General features: G+C 40.3%; 1 protein-coding gene across 1 annotated transcript; it reads right to left on the reverse strand.

Annotated features, from left to right (window-relative positions):
* Window positions 1-7,269: 7,269 nt before the first annotated feature.
* On the reverse strand, window positions 7,270-19,456 carry LOC129182729 (CMRF35-like molecule 8). The gene is made up of 9 exons (XM_054779180.1): window positions 19,312-19,456; window positions 18,879-19,208; window positions 18,635-18,676; window positions 18,304-18,431; window positions 18,089-18,239; window positions 16,169-16,483; window positions 12,048-12,113; window positions 11,848-11,955; window positions 7,270-8,358 (listed from the first exon to the last, which is right to left on the reverse strand). The coding sequence occupies exons 1-9, from the start codon at window positions 19,394-19,396 to the stop codon at window positions 8,180-8,182; spliced, it is 1,404 nt and encodes a 467-aa protein (XP_054635155.1). The 5' UTR covers window positions 19,397-19,456; the 3' UTR covers window positions 7,270-8,179.
* Window positions 19,457-24,267: the final 4,811 nt, after the last annotated feature.

Here is a 24,267-nt window from a genome sequence, read left to right on the forward strand (position 1 = left end):
GAGCAATTTCACTAATTAAATGATACACCATTATGTAAACTTTGTGGATTTTGGGGGGTCTTTCTATTATGAAAAGTAGTGGTAACTATTGAGGAGCCATCCTGATACAGTCGGTTCTGCCGTGAACATGCACGTGTGCGTGTTCGTCAGCTCCTCATGACAAACAATCCAATAACTAATATTTGGAAAGTTTGAAACCACATTTCTTGCTTACATTTATATAGCCTGAATATTAGTCTTAACATTTACATAGCTTGACATGAGATACAATGCAGATAAACGAACATTAAAATAACATCCTTGACCAGGAAGACTACATTCTACTCATATCTTGGGTTCACAATGCACACAAATCCCTAGAAGGCAAACATGTAATTGCATAGAGCTTGGCAAAATGAATTGCAAGACCTTAATTCAAGATAAACTCAAAGTATCCAAAAGTGAAAGAATGGTAATGTCACGGCTCCCTGGTCTTTTTTACAGTCGAGTAGATAGTATTTGGGTCTGGATGGATGTTTACCTGAACCCTATTGCTAGATGAGTATTCACTGGATGAGCCAATGTTATCAGTGTTAGGTGGTGTGTTTTCTTCGGTTGAGATGCTCCTTGGGTCCTGTTGGAAACTAATTCTGAAATAGTGCACCTGGTCTGCTGGAGGACTGAGCATGGAATTTCCTGACAAGGGCTGCGTCTGTATCTCCTCATAGTGGTGATCAGCAGGCTCTGCCTGTAGAGGAGATAGAGGAGAGAGAAACTGGGTGATAGGTGTATAGCTGTAGAAAGAATTGAGAAGAAAATAAATCCAAAACATAAAACACACAAACCGCATTGATCCCCTGCATTGATGATCCTCCTGCAACACAATGAACCAAGACCATGATCATTTGACTGGATTTAATATATAATAGGTGTGATTGCTGCCCTGCGATTGGCTGGAGACCAGTCCTGGCCATGAACCCAAAATGTTGATGTTTTTTTCCCTGAGTCAGTTAGTTATCACTTTTGCCTCATGACAAGGTGCTTCATCATACTGAAAAAAGCATTGTTTGTCAACAAACTGTTTTTGGATCACTGGGAGAAGTTCTCAGAGGATGTTTTGGTTCCATTCATTATTCATGGCTACAAAACTGTGAGTGGGCCCACTAAGTGAGGAGTGTCACCTGGTCCAAAGTTGACCGGCCCTGATGGAAGCCTGCCTGTTCCCGTGGGAATTGGGGGTCCACCACTGGCTTGATACGGCTATGGATCAACCTCTCCAAGATCTTGAATGGGATGCAGAGCAGTGAGATTGGTCTATAGGACTTTGGGTCTTCAGCAGGTTTGTTCGAGTTTGGAAAGGCAATGAGCGCAGCATGGCGTCCGATCTTTGGGAGCTTGGACCTCCTGAAACATGCCGAGTAGAACGAGCAGAGCCATGCAGTTGTATTTGCGGGCTTGTGGATCACAAACCACGGGGTGAATGTATGGCCACCTGGAGGTCAGCTGCTGAAAAGTCTCCCAACAGGTTGACACCCACTCTGGCTGCCCTACAAAGGGAAGCTACCATGTGTGATGTTGAGCGGGCAAAGTTCTTGTCTACACCTGGGAAGCAGCCGTCTTTGGGGAGCTGGGACGCGTAGTGCCCCAATCCCACAGCTAAATCAACCTTCAAAGACAGTCCTGACGCTTGCTTGACTTTCTTCGGTGCCCTTAAGCCTTCTTCTCAACAATTGAATCTCTCTCCTTTAAGTTCTTAATGATGTGACAAATGGTTGATGGAGGTATAATCTTACTAGCAGCAATATCCTTGCCTGTGAAGTCCTTTTTGTGCAAAGCAATGATGAATGCACGTGTTTCCTTGCAGCACCACCCTGCTTTTAAAGCTTCCAGTCTGTTATTCTCACTCAATCAGGATGACAGAGTCCTCTCCAGTTTTTGTCCTTGTCAACCCTCTCACCTATGTTAACCAGAGAATCACGAACATGATGTCAGCTGGTCCTTTTATGGTAGGGCTGAAATGCAGTGGAAATGTTTTTTTTGGGGGGGGGCTTAAGTGCTTTTTCATGACAAAGAGGGACTTTACAATTCCTTGCTATTCATCTTATCACTCTTCATAACATTCTGGGGTATAAGCAAATTGTCATCATAAAAACTCAGGCAGCAGACTTTGTGAAATTAATATTTGTGTCATTCTCAAAACTTTTGGCCATGAGTGTATATGTTTGAGCATGTTTGTGTTCGTCAGCCACACATGGCGTAGAACAAAAACCCCATTCCACACCCCTAAGCTGTAAACCTAGGGAAACATTGTATTATAATATATGATAAATTCGTATTACTCACTTTTTGTTTGTGCTAAGTGTTTATTGGGTGTCTTTCTTGTTATTTTATTCTATTAAATGCAAATAACTTGTCCTCACCTTGCTTCCAAGTGATTTTGTGTCTAAGCAGCACAAGTGTGAGTGCAGCTACCGCCAACAATATGGGACACACCAGCACAGCTGCAGTGATATCTAGAAGCACCAACAGGTAAGGATCAGTGTGTTTGTATGTGCTGTGTGTTGGCAGTAATAGAAATAATACCTTTGAAAATACCGTGTTTTGGTTGTGTTGACGTTGAAGATGCCATAGATGACTTTGGTCTCCACACAGGCGCTACTGTCACAGTCAGTGTAGGATATCTTGATTTTTTACTTTTGTGTGTGTTCTCGGCTGCATTCAAAATAGACACATGCACTCATCATCTCGTTTGTTTATCTGGCTTCTACTGAACATGCTCCATTTAAAAGAAAAGACGGTTTACAAGCTTTCACTTCCCTAAGTCTCAGTCAGATGTGTGAAGCCAACTATACAGTATGTGTTCAAGTATTATATGTACAATTAAGTACAAAATTATTCAAACCCTGGTCAAATTTAAAGTTAATTAAAGTTAAATTAAATTGTATATATTAGGGGTGTCACCAGATGTCGTGTGTTGATGTTGCAAGATTAAAACTTGACAAGATTTCGCATTCAGAAAAGATTTCGTGGACACTAGGACTTGCATTATAGTAAATAAATTAATTAATCACGCAATTAATGAAAACTAACTTGATAATTTTGCTGGCCCCAATATATTGCCATGTGTGTCTGTTTTTCTCATCTTTCGCCTCCAAACAGGTAGGAAGAGAGTTTCAGCACCATTGCACGTTTGAGCCATAGAAAAACGGCGTGAACGGAGTGAGCCCTTTTGTCAGTCATAGTCTCTTTGTCTCGGCCTGGTAGCATACACACATAATGCAGAAGAGTGTCACCTAATAAAAATTAAATTAGTACTTTGCAATACTGTATACTGTCATATATTTTAAATATGTTTTCATTCGACTCTCGTCTCGTTCCCGTAATCTCGTGCATCGTCTCGTCTCGTGAACTGTGTCTCGTGACACCCCTTGTATTTATTGAAGGGGTATAGTTCAGTTAGAAATGACATTAGAAAGTGGCAAAAGACGGTCGTGTTAGAAATCATTTTTTAAAATCTGTCTATTATTGTATTTTACGTTTTTATTAATATTTCCGTCATTGTTGAGGAAACAAGCTTTAAGATGAAACTAACATATTTATGTAGGTGAAAAAAAAAGTTTTTCTTGATTTTTCTCAAGCTGCTGCACCTTCTCTGAAATCTTATAGCGCCTCCCAGTGGGTGCCTGTCTCTTTTTTTTGTGGGGGCAACAATAGACAAAATTTTAAACAAATGTCACTGATCACTTACCAACATGAAGTTGAACTTTGGTGTTTTCACTTTGCTTCCAGGTCCTACTGGAGCGACACCAGTATGTTCCAGAGTCGCTTTTGCTCAGGTTACTGATGTACACTGAAAAAGTGTTTCTTCTTTTGTTTGTTCTCAACACTTTATGGTTGTTTTTTTGTGTCATCCTCTCACAGTTGACAGGATTTTGCCCCTTGCACAGGAATTTATCATCATCGTCATGGCTTTCTGGGTATGGACACTGGATTGTAGCATGTTTTCCGACACTTTCATTTATTACTTGTGGTTTGATGTTATCCCAGGCTGAAAAAAATATATTTTGTCAATTGTTTGCCACAACCATGTTAGTGATGTCCTGTTGAAACACCCAGCCATCATCGAATATACTGTTACTCGCCCAATATCCAGGACTGCACCACTGCACGACCTGAAGTGCCGCTATCGTCTTACGGTTATAAATGGTCTTTGATCTTTCACTTGTATAGCACTTTCCTACCTCAAAGCGCTTTGACACTACTACCTACTGATGACGCAGCATCAGGAGCAACTGGTGGTTCTGTATCTTGCCCAAGGACACTTCGACACAATCACGGAGGATCGAAACTGCAACCTTCAGTTTGGGAGACGACCACTCTACCACCTGAGCCATGCCGCCCCATCAGGGCATTATAAGGGTCTTACTTTGGTTTGAAGATCATCCTGTCTTCATAGACAAGTCCATCTGTCTTCTGACTTCGCTTAGGTGACATTTATTTGGACTACCACTCCACTTATTTGACTTTTAAGAAGTTTTAAATATTGTCTTATTGCGGCCAAGCTCTGCAGTACAGTATTGGTGCACTGCAATATGGCTTGCTTGTGCAGTTTAACAATGCTGCCACATTCAAAGACAGAATGTTGTTTTGCCTTTGCCATCAGGCGATCATGACAGTGTCAACGTCTTTCTGTGGAGATTTGAACTGTACAGATGTGGATAAACTGCCTGTTTGAGTTTAATTGTCTTTTTAAGACATTTTTTTTAAATCTCTTGCTCCTGTAATCAGTGTATGTTAAATATCAGGATAAAGTAAATGTCTCTGATCTTACAGTACAACAATTACAGACCATATTTACAGTGAGAGAAATAACTATTTCATCCCCTCTAGTTTATTTGTAAAGTAGTTTATAAAATATATATATATATTGTAATAAAATGATTTGAATTTGATTGAGTGAAATAAGTATCTGATCCTTTAGTACTTGGTGGAGAAACCATTGGTCACCTCTCTCAGAATCATCCTTATCCCATCTCTTGCATGGAGCTCAGGAGTGACTATCATCATGTGTTTTTTACATTTTTCATCATTGCACCAGCAGTTTCTTTCTCACCAAGCTTTTTGCTGAAAGGGGCATGACTAATTTGTGTGCTTCATGGGCACACGACCAATCTCCTGCTGGTTAGTAGGGGATGAAATACTGATTTTAATCAATCAAATACTAATTCATGTATAACCTTTATTTCAACATATTCTGTTTCTGTGTGTTGAAATAAACCCACAAATAATTCAGGGATCAAATAAGTATCCCCCCCCTGTATAAGAAACACTGATTAAGATTTTGGTCCTGACTCTAGACATTTATAGCTTATCATTTTATATGATGAAATTCATCAAGTCATTTTTTGACGAAAAAGTCCAACATTATTTCTTTCCCAATCAAGCACATACAGTACATTGTTCAAAATGGATCGTTGATAAAAAAAAAAGCATTAGATTATTCAATATTTTAAAAGTATCCTTTCGAAAGATTGCACATCATATAATCCATCCATCCATCTTCTATTCTGCTTATCCTCACTAGGGTCGCGGGTGTGCTGGAGCCTATCCCAGCTGACTTCGGGTGAGAGGCGGGCTACAGCCTGGACTGGTCGCCAGCCAATCGCAGGGCACATACAGGTCCTTCTCAAAAAATTAGCATATTGTGATAAAGTTCATTATTTTCTGTAATGTACTGATAAACATTAGACTTTCATATATTTTAGATTCATTACACACAACTGAAGTAGTTCAGGCCTTTTATTGTTTTAATATTGATAATTTTGGCAAAAAAAAAAGAAAAACCAAAAATCCCTATCTCAAAAAATAAGCATATCATGAAAAGGTACTCTAAACAAGCTATTAACCTAATCATCTGAATCAACGAATGAACTCTAAACACCTGCAAAAGATTCCTGAGGCTTTTAAAAACTCCCAGCCTGGTTGATTACTCAAAACCGCAATCATGGGTAAGACTGCCGACCTGACTGCTGTCCAGAAGGCCATCATTGACACCACCAAGCAAGAGGGTAAGACACAGAAAGAAATTTCTGAGCAAATAGGCTGTTCTCAGAGTGCTGTATCAAGGCACCTCAGTGGGAAGTCTGTGGGAAGGAAAAAGTGTGGCAGAAAACGCTGCACAACCAGAAGAGGTGACCGGACCCTGAGAAATATTGTGGAGAAGGGCCGATTCCAGACCTTGGGGGACCTGCGGAAGCAGTGGACTGAGTCTGGGGTAGAAACATCCACAGCCACCGTGCACAGGCGTGTGCTGGAAATGGGCTACAGGTGCCGCATTCCCCAGGTCAAGCCACTTTTGAACCAAAAACAGCGACAGAAGCGCCTGACCTGGGCTACAGAGAAGCAGCACTGGACTGTTGCTCAGTGGTCCAAAGTACTTTTTTCGAATGAAAGCAAATTTTGCATGTCATTCGGAAATCAAGGTACCTGAGTCTAGAGGAAGACTGGGGAGAAGGAAAAGCCAAAATGCCTGAAGTCCAGTGTCAAGTACCCACAGTCAGTGATGGTCTGGGGTGCCATGTCAGCTGCTGGTGTTGGTCCACTATGTTTTATCAAGGGCAGGGTCAATGCAGCTAGCTATCAGAAGATTTTGGAGCACTTCATGCTTCCATCTGCTGAAAAGCTTTATGGAGATGAAGATTTCATTTTTCACGACCTGGCACCTGCTCACAGTGCCAAAACCACTGGTGAATGGTTTACTGACCATGGTATTACTGTGCTCAATTGGCCTGCCAACTCTCCTGACCTGAACCCCATAGAGAATCTGTGGCATATTGTGAAGAGGAAGTTGAGAGTCACCAGACCCAACACTGTGGATGAGCTTAAGGCCGCTATCGAAGCATCCTGGACCTCCATAACACCTCAGCAGTGCCACAGGCTGATTGCCTCCATGCCACGCCGCACTGAAGCAGTCATTTCTGCAAAAGGATTCCCGACCAAGTATTGAGTACATAACTGAACATAATTATTTGAAGGTTGACTTTTTTTTGTATTAAAAACACTTTTCTTTTATTGGTCAGATGAAATATGCAAATTTTTTTAGATAGGGATTTTTGGTTTTTCTTTACTTTTTTTGCCAAAATCATCAATATTAAAACAATAAAAGGCCTGAACTACTTCAGTTGTGTGTAATGAATCTAAAATATATGAAAGTCTAATGTTTATCAGTACATTACAGAAAATAATTAACTTTATCACAATATGCTAATTTTTTGAGAAGGACCTGTATACTGTAGACAAACAACCATTCACACTCACATTCATACCTATGGACAATTTAGAGTCGCCAATTAACCTAACATGCATGTTTTTGGAATGTGGGAGGAAACCGGAGTACCCGGAGAAAACCCACGCACGCACGGGGAGAACATGCAAACTCCACACAGAGTTGCCCAATGGATATTCGAACCCAGATCATCCCCATCTCCTGACTGTGTGGCCAACATGCTTAACCACTGGGCCACCGTGCGGCATCATGTAATCATATCAGATTTTATATCTCTAACACAACTAACAAAACAGAACAGCTCGAAAAAAAAGGAACTTAATGCAGTCTAATTTTACTTACATTCATCGCTGACTGCCTGACAGACATTTTTACTTCCTGTCACTGTATATAATGCAAGAATGACTGAGAAAAAAGAAAAGAACACACATAATCATGGCATTACAGAAAAAGCATTTTGTCTTTATGCAAGAATAATTTTAAAAAATCCTTAATTAACTAATGATAAAATAAACAATATTACCAGTGACGGTGTAAGTGATGATTTCCAATGTTATTTCCATCTTTTTTAGCATTTTCCAGAGGAGATCCTTATTTTTACATAATAAAATAGGCTCTTAGTCAAGGATGATCGAGCGTGTTTTCTTCTCTCTATCTTCGTGTGTGTGCTTTGACAGTATGCTCACTATTTTAGCACCTAAAACACCTAAGACATTTGCATGGTATTTTAGAATAAGGATGTGACTCCCGTGTTGCTGTGACTCAGAGAGTGGAACGGAAGAAAAGAAGACGAGAACGAAACAGACTGGTGTCAACTGGTAATTAATGCAAACTGCCATTCCATGTTATTTGATTAATGTTGGAATACAGTTGTGGCTTCAACAAGACTGCATCACGGCTGGCAGTGCACAGTGTTCACACGTTGCAGTAGACTGCTGATTCATCTGGTGCAATAAGACTAATAGAGGAGTATGTCACATCTGTAGGGTGAGGAGAGACACGGCTGTTGTCTGTGTGGCTGCTGTGGCTGATAGTGGAATAGTGGAGACACTCTGGAGGATTCATGATGACATTGCTGGAATCCTGGCATGGAGCTGCAAATGAGGGGAGGGCAACTGTTTTTAGTTTTTCTTCGGAAACTGTGGTATCAGTTGCATAGGTTTTTTTCTTTGCCTCTCCTGTGGCAAACATATCACAAAATTATTTCATATGAAGCCTTGATAGCTTTATAATTTTATGCGTCTGTGTAGGCTCTCAGTCGTACAGGAGTTGTCCAATGAGGGAAAGGCTTCTTGAGACGTCATCTGTACTTCTGTGAAGAAGGTGTCGGACGTTTCGCTCCTCATCCGAAGAGCTTCGTCGGCAAACTAACAAGTGCTGGTAGCCTAAAGGAAGCTATTTTTGTCAAACAACAGAACACATCTTTGAATCAAAATGGTGCTTTGAGGTTTAATTTGGACCATGTGTTCAGCAGGTTACTGAGACCGAAACCCACAGATCTTAGTCACGCAAATGAGGTGGAGCCTGGGCGGAGCCAGAACAATAGATGCTAACGAGCCAGTATCAGAGTCGTTCTTACCCAACTAAAGGGAGCTACACTTCCCTTTGTTTGGAGGTGCTAATGGAAGGAGAGGATTAGACCACAACTCCTCCTAGTCTTAGTGTAAGGAACCATAGGAGGAGGGTGTTGACACACCAATTCCGCCCACTCTTACTGTATTTAAGGCCTAGGCTACCAGCACTTGTTAGTTCGCTGACAAAGCTCAAAGCGGATGAGGAGCGAAACGTCCGACACCTTCTTGACAGAAGTACAGATGACGTCTCAAGAAGCCTTTCCCTCGTTTATAATTTTATGTTGCAAAACGTGATACTCATACTATAAAGTATAAGTATTGTAGAGACCTTAAGGATTTATTTGAACCATTCATAACTATACAACTTACATCTTCAATGGTTAAAAAGAAACAATTCAGTGCATAAGCTTAAATTTATTTAGGATTTTCTATAATGTACACAGGGTCAAAATGATGCACAGAGGCTCAACTATATACTGTACATACACTTCTACTAATTTGAATTTGAATTTGAATTTGTATTTGGAATATTTACTGCTAGTGAGTTGTCCATGCACCAATCCCAGGTGTACCCCGCCTCTCGCCCGCAGTCGGCTGGGATAGGCTCCAGCATACTCCCGCGAGCCTCGTAAGGATAAGTGGGATAGAAGAAGGATGAATTGATAGAGTTGTCCATGTAAGTCTGCATATACTGTAGTATGCAATTCACTCTTTGATGCAAGAGAACAGAAATGTGCTAAAGGACATCTTTTATAGTCGCACTGTAATTTTAATTGTCCATCCATCCATCCATTTTCGCCGCTTCTCCTCATTCTGGTCGCTGGGTTATGCTGGAGCCTATCCCAGATGACTTTGGGCGACAGGCGGGGTACACCCTGGACTGGTCGCCAGCCAATCGCAGGGCACATATAGACAAACAACCATTCACACTCACATTCATACCTATGGACAATTTAGAGTCACCAATTAACCTAACATGCATGTTTTTGGAATGTGGGAGGAAACCGGAGTACTCGGAGAAAACCCACGCACGCACAGGGAGAACATGGAAACTCCACTCTTCAAGGGAGAATCAAACCCAGGTCTTCCCGATCTCCAGACTGTTACTGTGTGGCCAACATCCTAACCACTAGACCACCGTGCGGCCTAATTTTAATTGTAAAATTCCAAAATATTTTAAACATTTCTGAAAGATTGAAAAAAAAACCTTGCATATACAGTACATTGACTTTTAAATCTGCCAACATGAAAATAAAGCCGAAATGGAATCATGTCGAAAAATCATTACTTTGAATTTCTGTCATCACACATATTTCTTTGTGGACATCAGTGTTAAGCTAACAGGTTAATTTCCACCACACACAGACCGGCTAGGCTACAACAAAACGGGTCACATACCCTTTTCGTTTGCCTTTCTTCTCTCATCTTTGTCTCTTTCCTTTTTTAACTCCCGGGCTTTATTTTACTAGGCACTGGCGGCACTGTTTCACTCTGCTCTGCCGCAACTGCCAATTAACTGCAGCTACAAACAATCACGGTGAGGGTAGTAGTGGACCAAACCATTTCATTTAGCTATGGGGAGGTGGTCAGTCAAGATTACTTTTGGTCAATGTAGATCTTTAACTGTTACTACCAAATACAAGCAATTGTTTTAATCATATTCCAACTATATACTGTATATACAGTATATATTTTTTAACCACAGCTACCTATTTACTGGGGGCCCTGTAAGTCAGGGCTGGAATTGTCCTAACTTTGGCCCCTTTTACGGCGCCCCTGTGTCACATTCTGTTGTTTGTGTTCTGGTTTGTGCTGTCTGTGTAGCCTGGTTTGTGGAGTGGTTGGCTCCTGCGTCTTGCCCTGACCCCAGTGTTTCCTCAAATCAGCTCTCTCCTCCCGCTTGTGTGTACCACACGTGTGCCTTGTTGTGTAATTAGTCTGTATTTAGTTTCCAGTTTTCTGTCCTGTCCACGACGAATGTAGACATTCATTATGTCCTGTAAAGTAAGAATGTCGTATACAAAAGAACTACTATTGCAACAGCACATCATCAGTAGGGTAAAACTAACCTGTCTCACAACGGTCTAACGGTCTCTAGGAAGAGCCGACATCAAAAGATCAAAAAGCGACGTCGCTATGAACGCTTAGCCGCCACAAGCCTGTTATCTCTGTGGTAATTTTTCTGACACCTCTGACACCTGTATAAGAAGAATGTCGTGTACGGGACACCTGTTAGACCGTCATTTGTCATTCGTGGTGAGTCTTCTATCTGCTCTATGTTTACTGCGTATTTTGGACTTCACAAACCAGAACTTTCTGTCTTTGTATTTTTGGATCCTGAGCTGCCTAGCACTTGGGCATTTGAGCAGCATTCTGTTGTTGCCTTCTTTGCTTCCGTGCACTTGGGTCCTCCATGCCTTGCCTCCACATCCCTTTTCACCCAACTATGTCTAAGTTTAAACTGTGTAGCGGTTGGTTCGAGGTGGATTTGACGAATTTGGAAGTAGCTCCCCTTCTTAATGATTCCATCCACTTTGTGCAGTGAGTGCTGAGTGCATTTTATGCTGCCATAGACAAACTACCAGCAAATCCGATCATAATCACTAACTAGAAGTTAATGGGGCTTAGCCTTGTCAAGGTCTCTCAAGAACAATCACAGAGAAAATAAAAAAGTTGTTTCATTCAATTCGAGTGAGAGGCGGGGTACACCTTGGACTGGTCGCCAGTCAGTCACACTCAATTAATTTTAATTAGACTAACATGCATATTTTCGTAATGTGGGAGGAGTACCCGCAGAAAACCCATACATGGACAGGGAGAACATGCAAACTCCACACAGATGATGCAAACAGATCTGTGTGACCAACATGCTAACCACTAAGAATGATTCAAATAAATCATTAGCGCCCCAAATCAATCTGACATTCATGCATTCACACAACTGTACATTATCACTGTGATTATTTCTTTCTGTATTCACAAGAAATGCATGGAGTCTCTTTTTCATACCAGAAGAAGTCAGAATGTGGCCTTTTTGGTGTCTGAAATATATGAGGAGGATTAATGCCAGGGCCAGTACAATTACTCCGAGGCTTGCTCCGATATACAATGGCTTCACTGCAAAGAGATTAAAAAAAAAAAGGCACATCTTAGAATTTAGTATATTTCAGGCAGATTGTATGGTTAATGCCGAGCTAATAGTGACTTACTAGATGACGAAGTATTTGGATGAACTGGTTCAGATGGGTTTATTGATTTCGTGTTAGGTTTGATTCCTTAAAAAACAGGAAATACAATTGTAAACAAGTAGCCATGAAGGAAGTATTTAGCTTGTCATTACCAGTGTACATCTCAGTCTCTTTCTTTTATCCTTTCTCTATTGACTGAAAATGCCATGAAACACAACAAACATTTGAGACAAACTGTTGTGAGAGAGCAATAAGGGAACAAAGATCTTTATCTATGCTTGCCGAGCTACTCATGTACTACAACATAGTCACCAAGCCTTTACATTATCATCCAATAAAAGAGCTGTTTCACATATTCGACCTTTGCGATGATAATACGGCACTGCTCATGTTTGATTGACATGTGAGAGAGTTTTTCATTTAACATTATCTTTATTATTGTGGCTGTAGCTTGCTGTGCTGGAGAACTGCTCTGCATCATATTGAAGGCTGCTTCAAACCCCTCTGAGTGCAATGCGGTATAGTTGAACAGCGGGACATAATATCAAATTATTGTTATGTATTGTACAGTATCGATACAGACATTGATGCAGTACCGACAACCAGTTATCAGTACTGTCACTGTTCAACATTCATCAGTGACGAGTAGGACATGTTAATGTGCCTGCAGGTGTACACTGCATGGCTAAATAACCAAGTAAAACATGATTTATTACATTTGGATGAAGAGCTCACAACATCCTCAAGACTGGATTTGACCATCTGTACTTAAAATAAATATTTTGAAGCATTAAATGTACACATACAGCGTATAGTGATAACTGTTGCTTGTGTTACATTTTTTATCTAATACAGGTTTTATGTACAGTAATACAGGGGGGCCTTGATCTACAAATGAGTTCCGTTCCGACAGCTGTGATGTAAGTTGAGTTTTAGTGTACGTCTGAATTTATATCTAAATTACAGCAAAGATAACAACTAATACTCACACTATCACACATCAAGGACACATAAAATACAGTGATAAAAAGATTAAATTAAATTAAATGGAGCGGTAATTTAAAAAAAGAACAACTCCTGACTTTTATGCTTGTCTTGCACACCGGAAGGGACGTTGCAAGGGAGGGAGAGACAGACCTGTAGGGAGGAGGAAGTCTCAATAATGAGACCATTACTCTGTTTAGTTATCACTGTCCATTTCATAGGAGCAGATTCTTTCACATGTTCAAGAATAACATTATTTGATAAAAACAGATTATCCTTGAGCTTCAGTAAAACTAAAATAATGCTATTTGGAAATAGCAGAAAGGACACGTACGACCAAATACAAATAGACGGGGAGGACATAGAAAGAGTGAATGAAAATAAATTTCTGGCGATCATAATAGATGAAAAAATTGAGTTGGAAATCTCATATCAAAAATATACAACAAAAGGTGGAGAGAAATACTTCAATATTGAATAAAGCAAAATTTGTTCTTGATCAAAAATCTCTCCACACTCTTTACTGTTCTCTGGTATTACCATATCTAACTTATTGTGCGGAGATAAGGGGTAATAATTATAAAAGCAATCTTCACTCACTCAATGTACTGCAAAAAAGATCAGTGAGGATCATTCATAATGCCAAGTATAGACAACATACAAACCCTTCATTTTGAAAATCACAGATATTAAAATTTGCTGATTTAGTAAATTTTTAAAATAATTCTAAAATAATGCATAAAGTTAACAATAACTTGTTACCCCAAAATGTCATTCAGTATTTCTCTATAAGAGAAAAATCAAACATGAAACACTTACGCGCGAGAACAACACTAAAAACCCACAGCATTTCAGTATGCGGAATTAAACTATGGAATGGATTGAGCAAGGAACTCAAACAATGCACCAAGATGAGCAAATTCAAAAAACAATACAAGCAGTTGATGTTTGCTAAATACAAGGCAGAAGAGACTTGAACTTGCTTTATGCTGGTCTTTATCTTATTTATTTATTATTATTATTGATTATTATATTAATCGTTCTTTCGTGCTTGTTTTTATTTATTCTTATTTATTTATTACACTGATTATTATATGGAATAATATTCCATGGAATACAGGAAGTGAATAATATGTACTGCACAAGATGTGGAATGGATTAAATAAGCTTTGCTTCTTCCTACTCTTTTTGGACTTGTGGACCTGTCAAATGATTCATGAGATGTTTTCCATTGTAAACTGCATGTATGCTCAAATCAAATTAAACCTAACCAAACCAAACCAAAACCAAATTGCTGCTGGAAAGGCCCTTCACTGAGTGTTTTATGATGTCTAATTTCACTTCACTTTCCTTTTCTTTCTTGTGCTTCCCCCAGAATAGTCTGCCTCACACTTAGGAAACAATGGAGGTTCTTTCAGCAAGCGTATTACGTATTACTGCGCCTATGTATGACTCTATATTATTCTCCCACTGCAGGGGTGGATTGGCCATCGGAAGTACCGGGAGTTTTCCCGCTGGGCCAGCCAAAAATGGGCTGATGGACGGCCGTTTATTTATTTATTTATTGCTGCCCCCTCCACCCAAGGCCAAAGATCACATAAGTCCCCCATTTCATAGCTGTGCAAGGCAATGACTGTCACATAAAGTTACGAGTTTTTTCTCCTAAATTTACGACTTTATTGTCAAACTCTTATATTTATTTTTTTTCAATGGGGCCCTAATTCTCTGTCGTAACAGGCTTTGCATGAGACAGCTATGAAAAGGGGGTACTTATGTAACCTTTGGCCTTAGGCATGTAGAGGGGGCGGGGTAATGAAAGGGCTAGACATGCTAATCTGTTAACTGTGTTTTGCTGCAACGTGGTAAATCAAATTTATTACTATTCAATTTACAACTTTATTGTCGTAATATTATGACTTTTTTCCTCGTACATTTACGACTTTATTCTCGTAATATTATGACTTTTTTTTCTCGTAGATTCACGACTTTTTTTCGTTACGTTACGTTTCGTTACGTTATTCTCGTAACGTTACCCCGCAAATTTCCGACTTTATTCTTGAAATCTCCGATTTTTTGTTTCAATGTGGCCCTAATACGCCATCGTAAAATGGCAAGGTTCTCGTGTTCATCTGCCTCTGTAAGTTGTCAACACGTTGGCCGTTTGTTCAGCTTGGGTCACGTCAGATAAACTAATGTTAATATTGGAGGTTTTATTTACATTATTTGAATCCGTGCATTTGGTGGAGAAAACAGAGATGCCATTGTAAACGGTTCAGAACAATTGTTTAACTGTCTATGAACTTTGTCTATATAACATATAGCAAACATGGGGTGGTGTGTCATAACTTAAATCTAGAAAACAATAAATATACCATTGCGATTCACTGATGGTTTGCTTTTACGAAGCACTTAAGTGATACTTTCTACCGACGTGTATAATGACATCCCGCTCATCATGTGACCTGCAGAAGTCAATGTTTTAAATGTCAACATGCACATTTTTTAGCGCCCACAGTTCAACTTGCATCATGAAGGACACTGATGTTGCAATTTAAACAATATTTATGCTTTACATATTTTTTCAGTCAGAGTTAATGGTTTAGTGTCCTTTCAACATTTTCACATGATACAGTTACAATGACTAAAACACTACAGTTACAATACGAAAATAAAATCATATCATACTAGTTGTCTTTTGCTTTTTTTACAGTATTAATAATTTATGGTTTCGCGTTTATAACGTCGTAACACGCAATGTCATAAAACAAGCTTTTTTTTAAATATAAATTGTTCTAAGAAATGTGTTTTCATCAGAAAAGGATATTTTCACATTTTTACTGTATATAATTGTATTTGTCTTTCATATCTGATGTGTTTCTTTAATTTTTATTCAGACATTGTGCTACATCATAGGTTATTTTCTTCCAAATACATCGATTAGTGCGTAACGGCTGTGTTGTGGTATTATCAATAGCACTGGCAAAATATTGCTGTAATATTGTATAGTAAGGTAGTCCATGATTCGCACCTTTGCTGTACACCAGTGGAAGCTACAACCACATTAACACACCTCTGGCAATGTTACAAAAAATGTTACTCGAGCACATTAGGATGTGTATGTGTACCTAATAAAAAGGAGCGTGAGTGTATTCACTCACCTTCTCTGACAGTGAGGATGACTTTTTCTAATGGATCAGTCCAAAACTTTTCGACACCACACGCGTAGATACCGGCATCCTCCTTTTTCAGGTGAAAGATTGTAACATAAAATCTGCTTCCTTCATCCCTTATCCTGTATTTTTTTGTATTCCACTTGCCTGTACCGCTACTTATGAGGACATCCTCATACCTGCAACGTCCTTTGCAGAAATATTTGACATTGTCAGGTGCTTTGTTGAGAGAGCATGTGATTGTAATGTTCTGCCCAGACACTCCTGTGATCGACATCGCTTCAGCCTCCACGTATGACAGCCCTGCACAAACACAAAGGCAGCAGAAACTTGTCTAATATAACTTATATTATAGGCTGTTTTTTTAATTAGCGGCAACACTAAGGAAAGTCAACAGATAAATATAAAGAGCAGTATTGATCTCCATTCCTTACCTCTCATAAGAAATGCCACGAGGAGGAAAAATACCTCCATGCTCTCACGGGTTCGCTATTCTTTTCTACTTTTTTTTCAAGAGTTGTTGTTTCGTCCTTGTTTGGTTCCTCTTTGTTCTTACTGCACTTCCTCCGTCCACATCTACAAACCACCCAGGCACATGAGAAGGACATGTCTCACATGGAAAACTAATGGGCAAATGAATAATCCACAGACACCCCTCCTCCCACATGGTAATAAAAAAAAGATTATAGTTGAAATTGAAATGACCTTCTCGCCTAATTTTGTGTTTTGTTTGTTATTGCAGTGAGATTGATTATCGACACATATGATCAACAATGGCTGAAAGACAGAAGATTAGTTCTGCGAAGTAAAGTGAAATTATGTTGCTTTGAACTGTAAACTACAGTAATTCACAGCGTCACTCTATTATGGTTTTTCAAAAAATATCTTGATTAATAAACCATGCTGTTTTGTGGTTGAATACAGCCTATTATTACTCCAAAAATAAGACAACTTTACATCTTTAAAGCATTTTTCAAGCTTTAAAAATGGCTAAATGAATTAAAAGCACAAATATAAGGCATTCAGAAAGACATTCAAAGACATTGTGATGATATATAGTACACTACACTGGTCACTGGGTGTTATAGTGTTACTGTAATGTTAGCAGGCTTTTATTGCAGGTTTGACAGGTTCAGTAAACCCAAACACGGGCTACTGTTTCAGCCATAAGCCTCGCCAAGCTAAAACTCAACTCTGAACCCACAGTGTCACTTCCTGAAGGCTCCCCACTCATCTCTCTTAGCACCTGAACACATTTACAGCAGCACACACAAGCCCAAGTCTTATTTACGAATGAAATGTCTTATTTTCTCTTATTATGTCTCTGATATTGATATAGGTTTTCTCTGCTCTAACTACAAAAATATTTGATTTATAAAAACAGTAAACGCTCATTTATTACCCGACTGCAATAAGTGAATTTCCACGAAGTAGGATTTCTTATTTTTAAATGGAATATTTTTGCAGTTATGGCATAGAAGACCTGTTTATGATTGTCTAAATACATTTTTGTAACATTATTAGAGCCATCTAGATGTGACAGTGCAATAACAGCAAAGAGGAACCAAGTCAAAACGGAACAACCATTGTTACAAAAAATGTTTTTGTAAAGAAAAACTGGGTGTGAGAATGTGTGAGGGATGGGGGTGTGGGGGCGGTCAACAATCAACAAACCGCAAATGAGTTACACGGAAATGGGAAAAATCTCTTGCCATCAATGGAACTGACCACAATGAGCACAATGAAAAATGCATGGTGGAAAAGAGGGCTGGAGATGTAATCATGCTGGACTTTAATTGACGTATCAACAGTCAGTCACCAGACGTTGCTCCTTTGGACTGTTTTTTCCTCTGAGGTTATAATAGACATGCTCCTCCAAATGGCTGAGATCTAAATAGAGGTATTCACTGCGCTTGAGGCTGCCTGCAGAGTCCCGATGTCGCCCCGTAGTGTCTGTTGGTGCATCAGGATGAGTGTTATACTCCAGACTCGAACCCCTGCTGTGGCCCTCAGCTTCACTCATCACGGCAGGCATCATGGTCTCATAGTCACATGAGATCTGTGGGATGAGTGCATTTTTTATAGTTGACCATCACAATTTCTGTGTTTTAATGTGAGCAAACCTTTCTATTCTGACGTGGGCGAGTCCTCTGTTGTTTCAAAGTGAGTAGCAACACAAGTGTGTAGAGACACACGCATAACAGGGCAGCGGTGCACACCACTGCAGCCGCAAACAACATCAGGTTACGCTCTGAAGACAGAAAGAGAACTCATCATGTATTCCTGTTTGGTCACCAACTTGATCCAAGTGCATAGACTGCATTATAGTGAAGTGTCAATAAATACTTGAATCACATTTGTCACACTAAAAAAATCTGCCGAATACACTGATTCCGGCATGTGTCCTAAGATTAGAACAGCTCTGTTGTGTCTTATTTTACACGTAATACTTACTGTCCATAATGATGTTACGTGGAGTGACTGGTACTTCATTTACTAGAAAAGACAAATACCAAAACCATGAAAGGTTGCACAAAAAATGTGCAAATACATATAATTACACACAAAGGTGTTTTGATGGCTGGATCACAGCTGCGCGGTAGCCCACGGAAGTGGCTGGCGTCCTACACTATCCTACAATATAAAACACCTGAGAAGTGGATATAATATGAATGTAAAATGAGACTGTATACTTTACCTTTGGACACATCTAGTTGTATGACATCGCCATGGTTTGAGAGGAAGCAATCCTCCACCCCACACCAGTAAAACCCACTGTCCTGAGTGAAGACTACATCCACCCTGACGATGAAAAAAGCTCCGCTGGTGTTGTCGGAAAGAGAGAATCTTCCTTCTTGCACCCACTTGACGTGCTCTTTCGCCCGTATCAGGTGTTTGAATGGCATTTTGTCATTAAATGAGCAGAAGTACTTTGCATTCATTTGACTGCCATCTTGATAGTTGCATCTAAATTCAAGGCTCTGCCCCTCAAATAAAGCAATGGTTTTCATACTGAATAGCGCTGTCCCTGAAAAAAAAAACAGTGTTAATTGTCCGGTTATTGTGTTTTTGATGAGCAGTTTAAATGGTGAATGAACTTTAAAAACAAACACGCATAACATGCAGCCCACCTTGAATTTGTAGCGTGAGGAGTATTGTTGTTCTCCATAGGATCAGAGATGCTCCCATCATTGACTGTGTGCCTTCAGTCAACATGCTGAGGTGCTACCTTGCTGCACAACAAAGAAACAACCTGGGCTTAAAGACAGTGTTAAGTCGCATGCTTTTATGTTCATGCCTTTCTGCAGTTTCCTCTTTCAGGAGCGACCCTGCTCTGAAAGTGAAATTCTTGTACCGGTAACTGCGTGTGACTTCATCTGTGCAAAGAACTCAAAGGAAGATGCATGGTCACATATAAACCTCCATAACATGAGTTTAGAAAGCTGGTCGTCCATTTTGCACTGGTGCCAAGAGCAGGAAAGGCTCTGGGATTGGGAAAACCAGTCAAACTCTGCTTCACCTCTGCGATATGACTGTCGCAGGCGGCCAAATTTCAAACCACACCAGGCATTCAACCATTCGTCTTACGGCCCTATATAATCGCTCCTCGTTTCCCCCTATACACTGCACGCCTATGATGCCAAACGACCTGTTTTGCACAGTGTATGCCAGGCTTAAGGATACCCAGAAACCCAGATACCCAGAAATTTGGCAATGTTTTAAATAGCCAGTCTGAGAAATCTAGATAGATAGATGCACACACGTCTGCACACACCTGCAGGTACTGGGATTATCATAGAAAAATAATTGATTCAAGATTCAAGATTCAAGAGTTTTATGGTCATATGCACAGTAAAACAGGTAGTTATACTATGCAATGAAATTCTTGTTCTGTTCATTCTCCCAAAAAAGAAAGAAAACACAAGAAAATGAATAAGAACAGAAGAAACATTAATACCAATAAATGAAGCAACAAGAACAGCAGAGGCATGAATACCAATGAATGAATGAATGAATGAATAAATAAATAAATAAATAAATAAATAAATAAATAAATAAATAAATAAATAGTGTTATGAGTGTGTGTGTGTGTTGTGTGCGGCGTGTGTGAGTGCTTCGTTGAGAAGCCTGATGGCCTGTGGGTAAAAGCTGTTTGCCAGTCTGGTCCTGGACTTCAAACTCCTGTAGCGTCTGCCTGACGGTAGGAGTGTGAATAATGAGTGTTGTGGATGTGTGCTGTCCTTGATGAGGTTGTGTGTTCTTCGTAGGACGCGAGATTTATAAATATGTCTTGCAGTGAGGGCAGGGCTGCCCCAACAATGTTCTGTGAGGTCTTAATCACCCGCTGGAGTGCCTTCCTATCACGTGTTGTACAGTTACCGTACCAAACAGTGATGGAGGCGGTAAGGACACTTTTGATAGTGCATCTGTAGAAGCAACTCAGGATTGTGGTGGACATGCCAAATTTCCTCAGTCTTCTCAGGAAGTACAGTCTCTTTTGGGAGTTCTTGATAACTTGTTGGGTGTTGTGAGACCAGGTGAGGTCCTCGCTGATGTGTTTGCCAAGGAACTTGAAGGTTTTCACCCTCTCTACCTCAGTCTCATCAATAAACAGGGGTCTATGTGGCTCCTTTTCCTTTGTTCTTGGGTCAATGATCATCTCTTTAGTCTTATCTGTATTGAGAAGGAGATTGTTATCACGACACCAAGCTATGAGGTCCGCCACCTCTCTTCTGTATGACGTTTCAACACCACCAGTGATCAGTCCGATGACTGTAGTGTCATCCGCAAATTTAATGATGCTGGTGTTGTTCTGGGAGGCCACGCAATCGTAGGTGAAGAGCGTGTAGAGGAGCGGACTCAGCACACACCCCTGTGGGGTCCCAGTGCTCACAATTCTTGAGCTGGATGTGCGATTGTGGACTCTGACTGACTGGGGCCTGCCTGTTAGAATGTTAAACACCCAGTTACAGAGGGGGGGTGACAAGCCAAGTGTGAGGAGCTTATCTGTGAGTTTGTGGGGGCTGACTGTGTTAAATGCAGAGCTATAGTCTATAAATAGCATTCTGACATATGTGTCCTGGCCCTGTAGGTGAGAAAGGGCTGTGTGGATGGCAGTGTTGACTGCATCATCCGTGGACCGGTTCTGGCGATATGCAAACTGTAGAGGGTCCACAGTGGCCGGGATGCTCTTTTTGATGTGGGTCATGACTATTCTTTCAAAGCACTTCATAACAATAGGAGTGAGTGCTATAGGGCGATAGTCATTCAAGCAGGTCACGTTGCTCTTCTTGGGTACGGGAACATTGAGTAAATGTTTGAATGACAATAAAAACCTTTGAAAAATGCCTGTGCTTGAAAAAAACAAAACTGCAATTCAAACCAGCAGAAGTCAAAGTCAGAAACCTTTTGCCACTTAACATTGGTCACCACCTGGATTTTAATATGTATGAGCGTCCCATTGGATAGTTGCTGCATGGCTGATTATGTTTCAGGTGTATAAATATAAATCTCTGTTTGCCTTTTCTTATTTTAAGTATTATTAGTGGATCTCTTTTTTCTATTGTTTCTGCTTCTTCTGTTTTGTGTCTCTCAGATGCTAGTTCTCCTGAGTCGGGCGTTGTTACTCGATGAGCACAGCTGCCTTCCATCAGCACCTCCTTTTAGGCCCTGTCCACACAGGAACGCACCTGAGATTTTTTTTTTGGCGGGTTGATAAAACCAGACAAGAATAGCTCACTGAGTGAAAACGATGTAATAAACAAGGCACAAGCCTCACTTAATCGGGAAATATGCAAATTCCGTGATTTTTACTTTTGGATTGGATTCACAGAAAATACATTTAGAATACAGGACAATGGGCCAATATTCATATTGTTTTATGTAACCTCTCTGCCTCACCTTCCTCCCCTGACTGCATCTCACTGTTGACACCTAGTGACTAGTGTAGAATGCTACATATTATCAGAACGTCTTTAAATGCGTCTTCTGAATGCCTCATATTTGTATTTTAGTTCATTTAGCCATTTTTATGCTTGAAAATGCTTAATTTTGGAAGAAATACGTACGATTTGATTAAATATGCATATTTTTCATTAATAATAGGCACTAAGCATTTATTAATTTATATGTTTTAGAAAAAACATGATAGAATGAAGTCGCAAAATTCGAATCGCTCTGTGTATTGTTTTCTGCCACTTAAATATGATTGAGTTGTTTTTGTCAGATCGGGCAGTTGTGAGAGTGAGGTTGAGCGCTGTGACTGAAAATACCATTATTAATCCCACTTCCCTTTTGTTACTACTTCCCTGATGTCTGATTCATTTAGTGCCTACAGGTGGGAGAAGTTAAGATAACCACTGAAAGAGACAAAGCAGAAATGGTCTGACACAAAGTAAGCTTTCAGCGTTGTACAGGGTGTTAAAACATACCTTAACTGAGATTAATTGAGCTCTATCAGTCTGTTTCTTGAAGGTCATATTGAAGACTCCATTCTCTGTGTCCTCCAGAGGGCGCTTACTTGATGTGGCTCTTTCTCCAAATTGTACTCGAGCCAGTACATCCTGTTTGCTCCTGCATGGATGTCTGCACAAGTCTTTACTCAACTGGGATGCAAATTTGTGTGAGCACTGCAAAGAGACCTCTGCCCCCTCAAAACTTTCCACATTGATATCCACTCCCTCAATCCAGGCACTTGTCAAAAAGTGGGTAACACCATATTAGACTTGACTTGATTTTCTATTCGGTGACTTTAGCTGACTCTATGTTTTCTTCAATTCTTACCATACAGAAAAAAACAAGACAACATGTACACGCCACATTCTCAAGTTCTTCGTGGTGGCGGCTATTGAATCTTACATCATCGGTACACTCTTCATGCACCCAAAGATGGGTGCCTTCTATCATTTCACTTTAAAGGTGCTGTGGGAGACAGCCGAGAAGGCGTTTCACTTTTTCTCATTTATGGCGCTCTCTTTTGGCTGATACACGATGGTGCAGCCAGTCATCCAAGTGCCTCACTTGCGCAAAACACTTATCAATTACAAAATATTGGACTCTCGTAGAAATGAGATCTTAGGATATCCCATATCCTCATTACGGTCACGTTAAGCCTGAGCTTATCCCAGCTGACTTTGGGCAAGCGGCGGAATACTGGTCACCAGCCAGTCGCAGGGCACAACCATTTATCCTCACATTCACATCTATGGACAATTTGAAGTCTCCAGTTAGACTAACATGCATGTTTTGGGGATGTTGGAGGAAGCTTGTGTAATTCACAATGCCCACTCCGAGGGTCGACCACAGGTCCTTCGTAATGGGAGAGACGAGAGCGCTGACCACTCGGCCAAAAGCCCGGGGTGTCGACTGTGCGTTCAGCGCAGCTCTGACGGCAGAGGGAGTGACGTTTTACCAACGTACACTTGTGCAGCCGCACAGACTGGCATCCGTTCCACTTGAGTTCCCAGAGAAAAATAACACAATCACGGGGAACACATGATTGTAATCCTTGAGTCCTGTCCTGTCTGACCACAAACTAACCGCTGGGCCAAGCCAAGCCGCATATTTTCATGTCAGTTGCTATTAGATGTAGTCCTCAATTTGTTGTTCTTGTGACCAAATCTATCACTCTTTACTTGATTTGGTTTTGAATGACAGGTCGTCTTAGACAGTATAAATGCAAACTAGAGTAAGGAAGATGAGGTCATGTAATCCATTGGTCCCCAACCCCCGGGCCGTATTTAACTATGAAACAGCATGATTTATTCATATATTTCATATATTTTTGAAAAAACGTGACAAAATGAAGCTGCAAAAGTTACACTGCCGACTGTACATTTTTATTTGCTTGCAGATGCAGTAACATAATTTTTTTTCTGGTAATGTCACACGTCTGCGTCGCCACTCATTGCTTGACAGAATTCCTAGGGCATGAGCTTTTGTGCATTAAAGCCCAACGAAAAAGAAAGAGCACAAGCCAGTAATGTTCACACTGCTGTTCCTTGGCAAACTGGGCTTTGCTGCCCTCAATAGTAGAGAAAGGTTGAGGAAAGCTGGCAGGAACAGTCAAAGTCAAACAGACACACACT

The sequence above is a fragment of the Dunckerocampus dactyliophorus genome, chromosome 6 (genome assembly GCF_027744805.1).
Source record: "Dunckerocampus dactyliophorus isolate RoL2022-P2 chromosome 6, RoL_Ddac_1.1, whole genome shotgun sequence".
NCBI lineage: Eukaryota > Metazoa > Chordata > Actinopteri > Syngnathiformes > Syngnathidae > Dunckerocampus > Dunckerocampus dactyliophorus.

Bases quoted from the DNA above. Each gene is read 5' to 3' on its own strand.
- LOC129182729 (XM_054779180.1), bottom strand. From the start codon at position 19,396: ATGTTGACTGAAGGCACACAGTCAATGATGGGAGCATCTCTGATCCTA. The intron at 18,432-18,634 runs GTAAGTATTACG...TTCTGTCTTCAG, and splicing joins ACGTAACATCATTATGGACA to AGCGTAACCTGATGTTGTTT. The intron at 11,956-12,047 runs GTAAGTCACTAT...ATCTCTTTGCAG, and splicing joins TCCAAATACTTCGTCATCTA to TGAAGCCATTGTATATCGGA.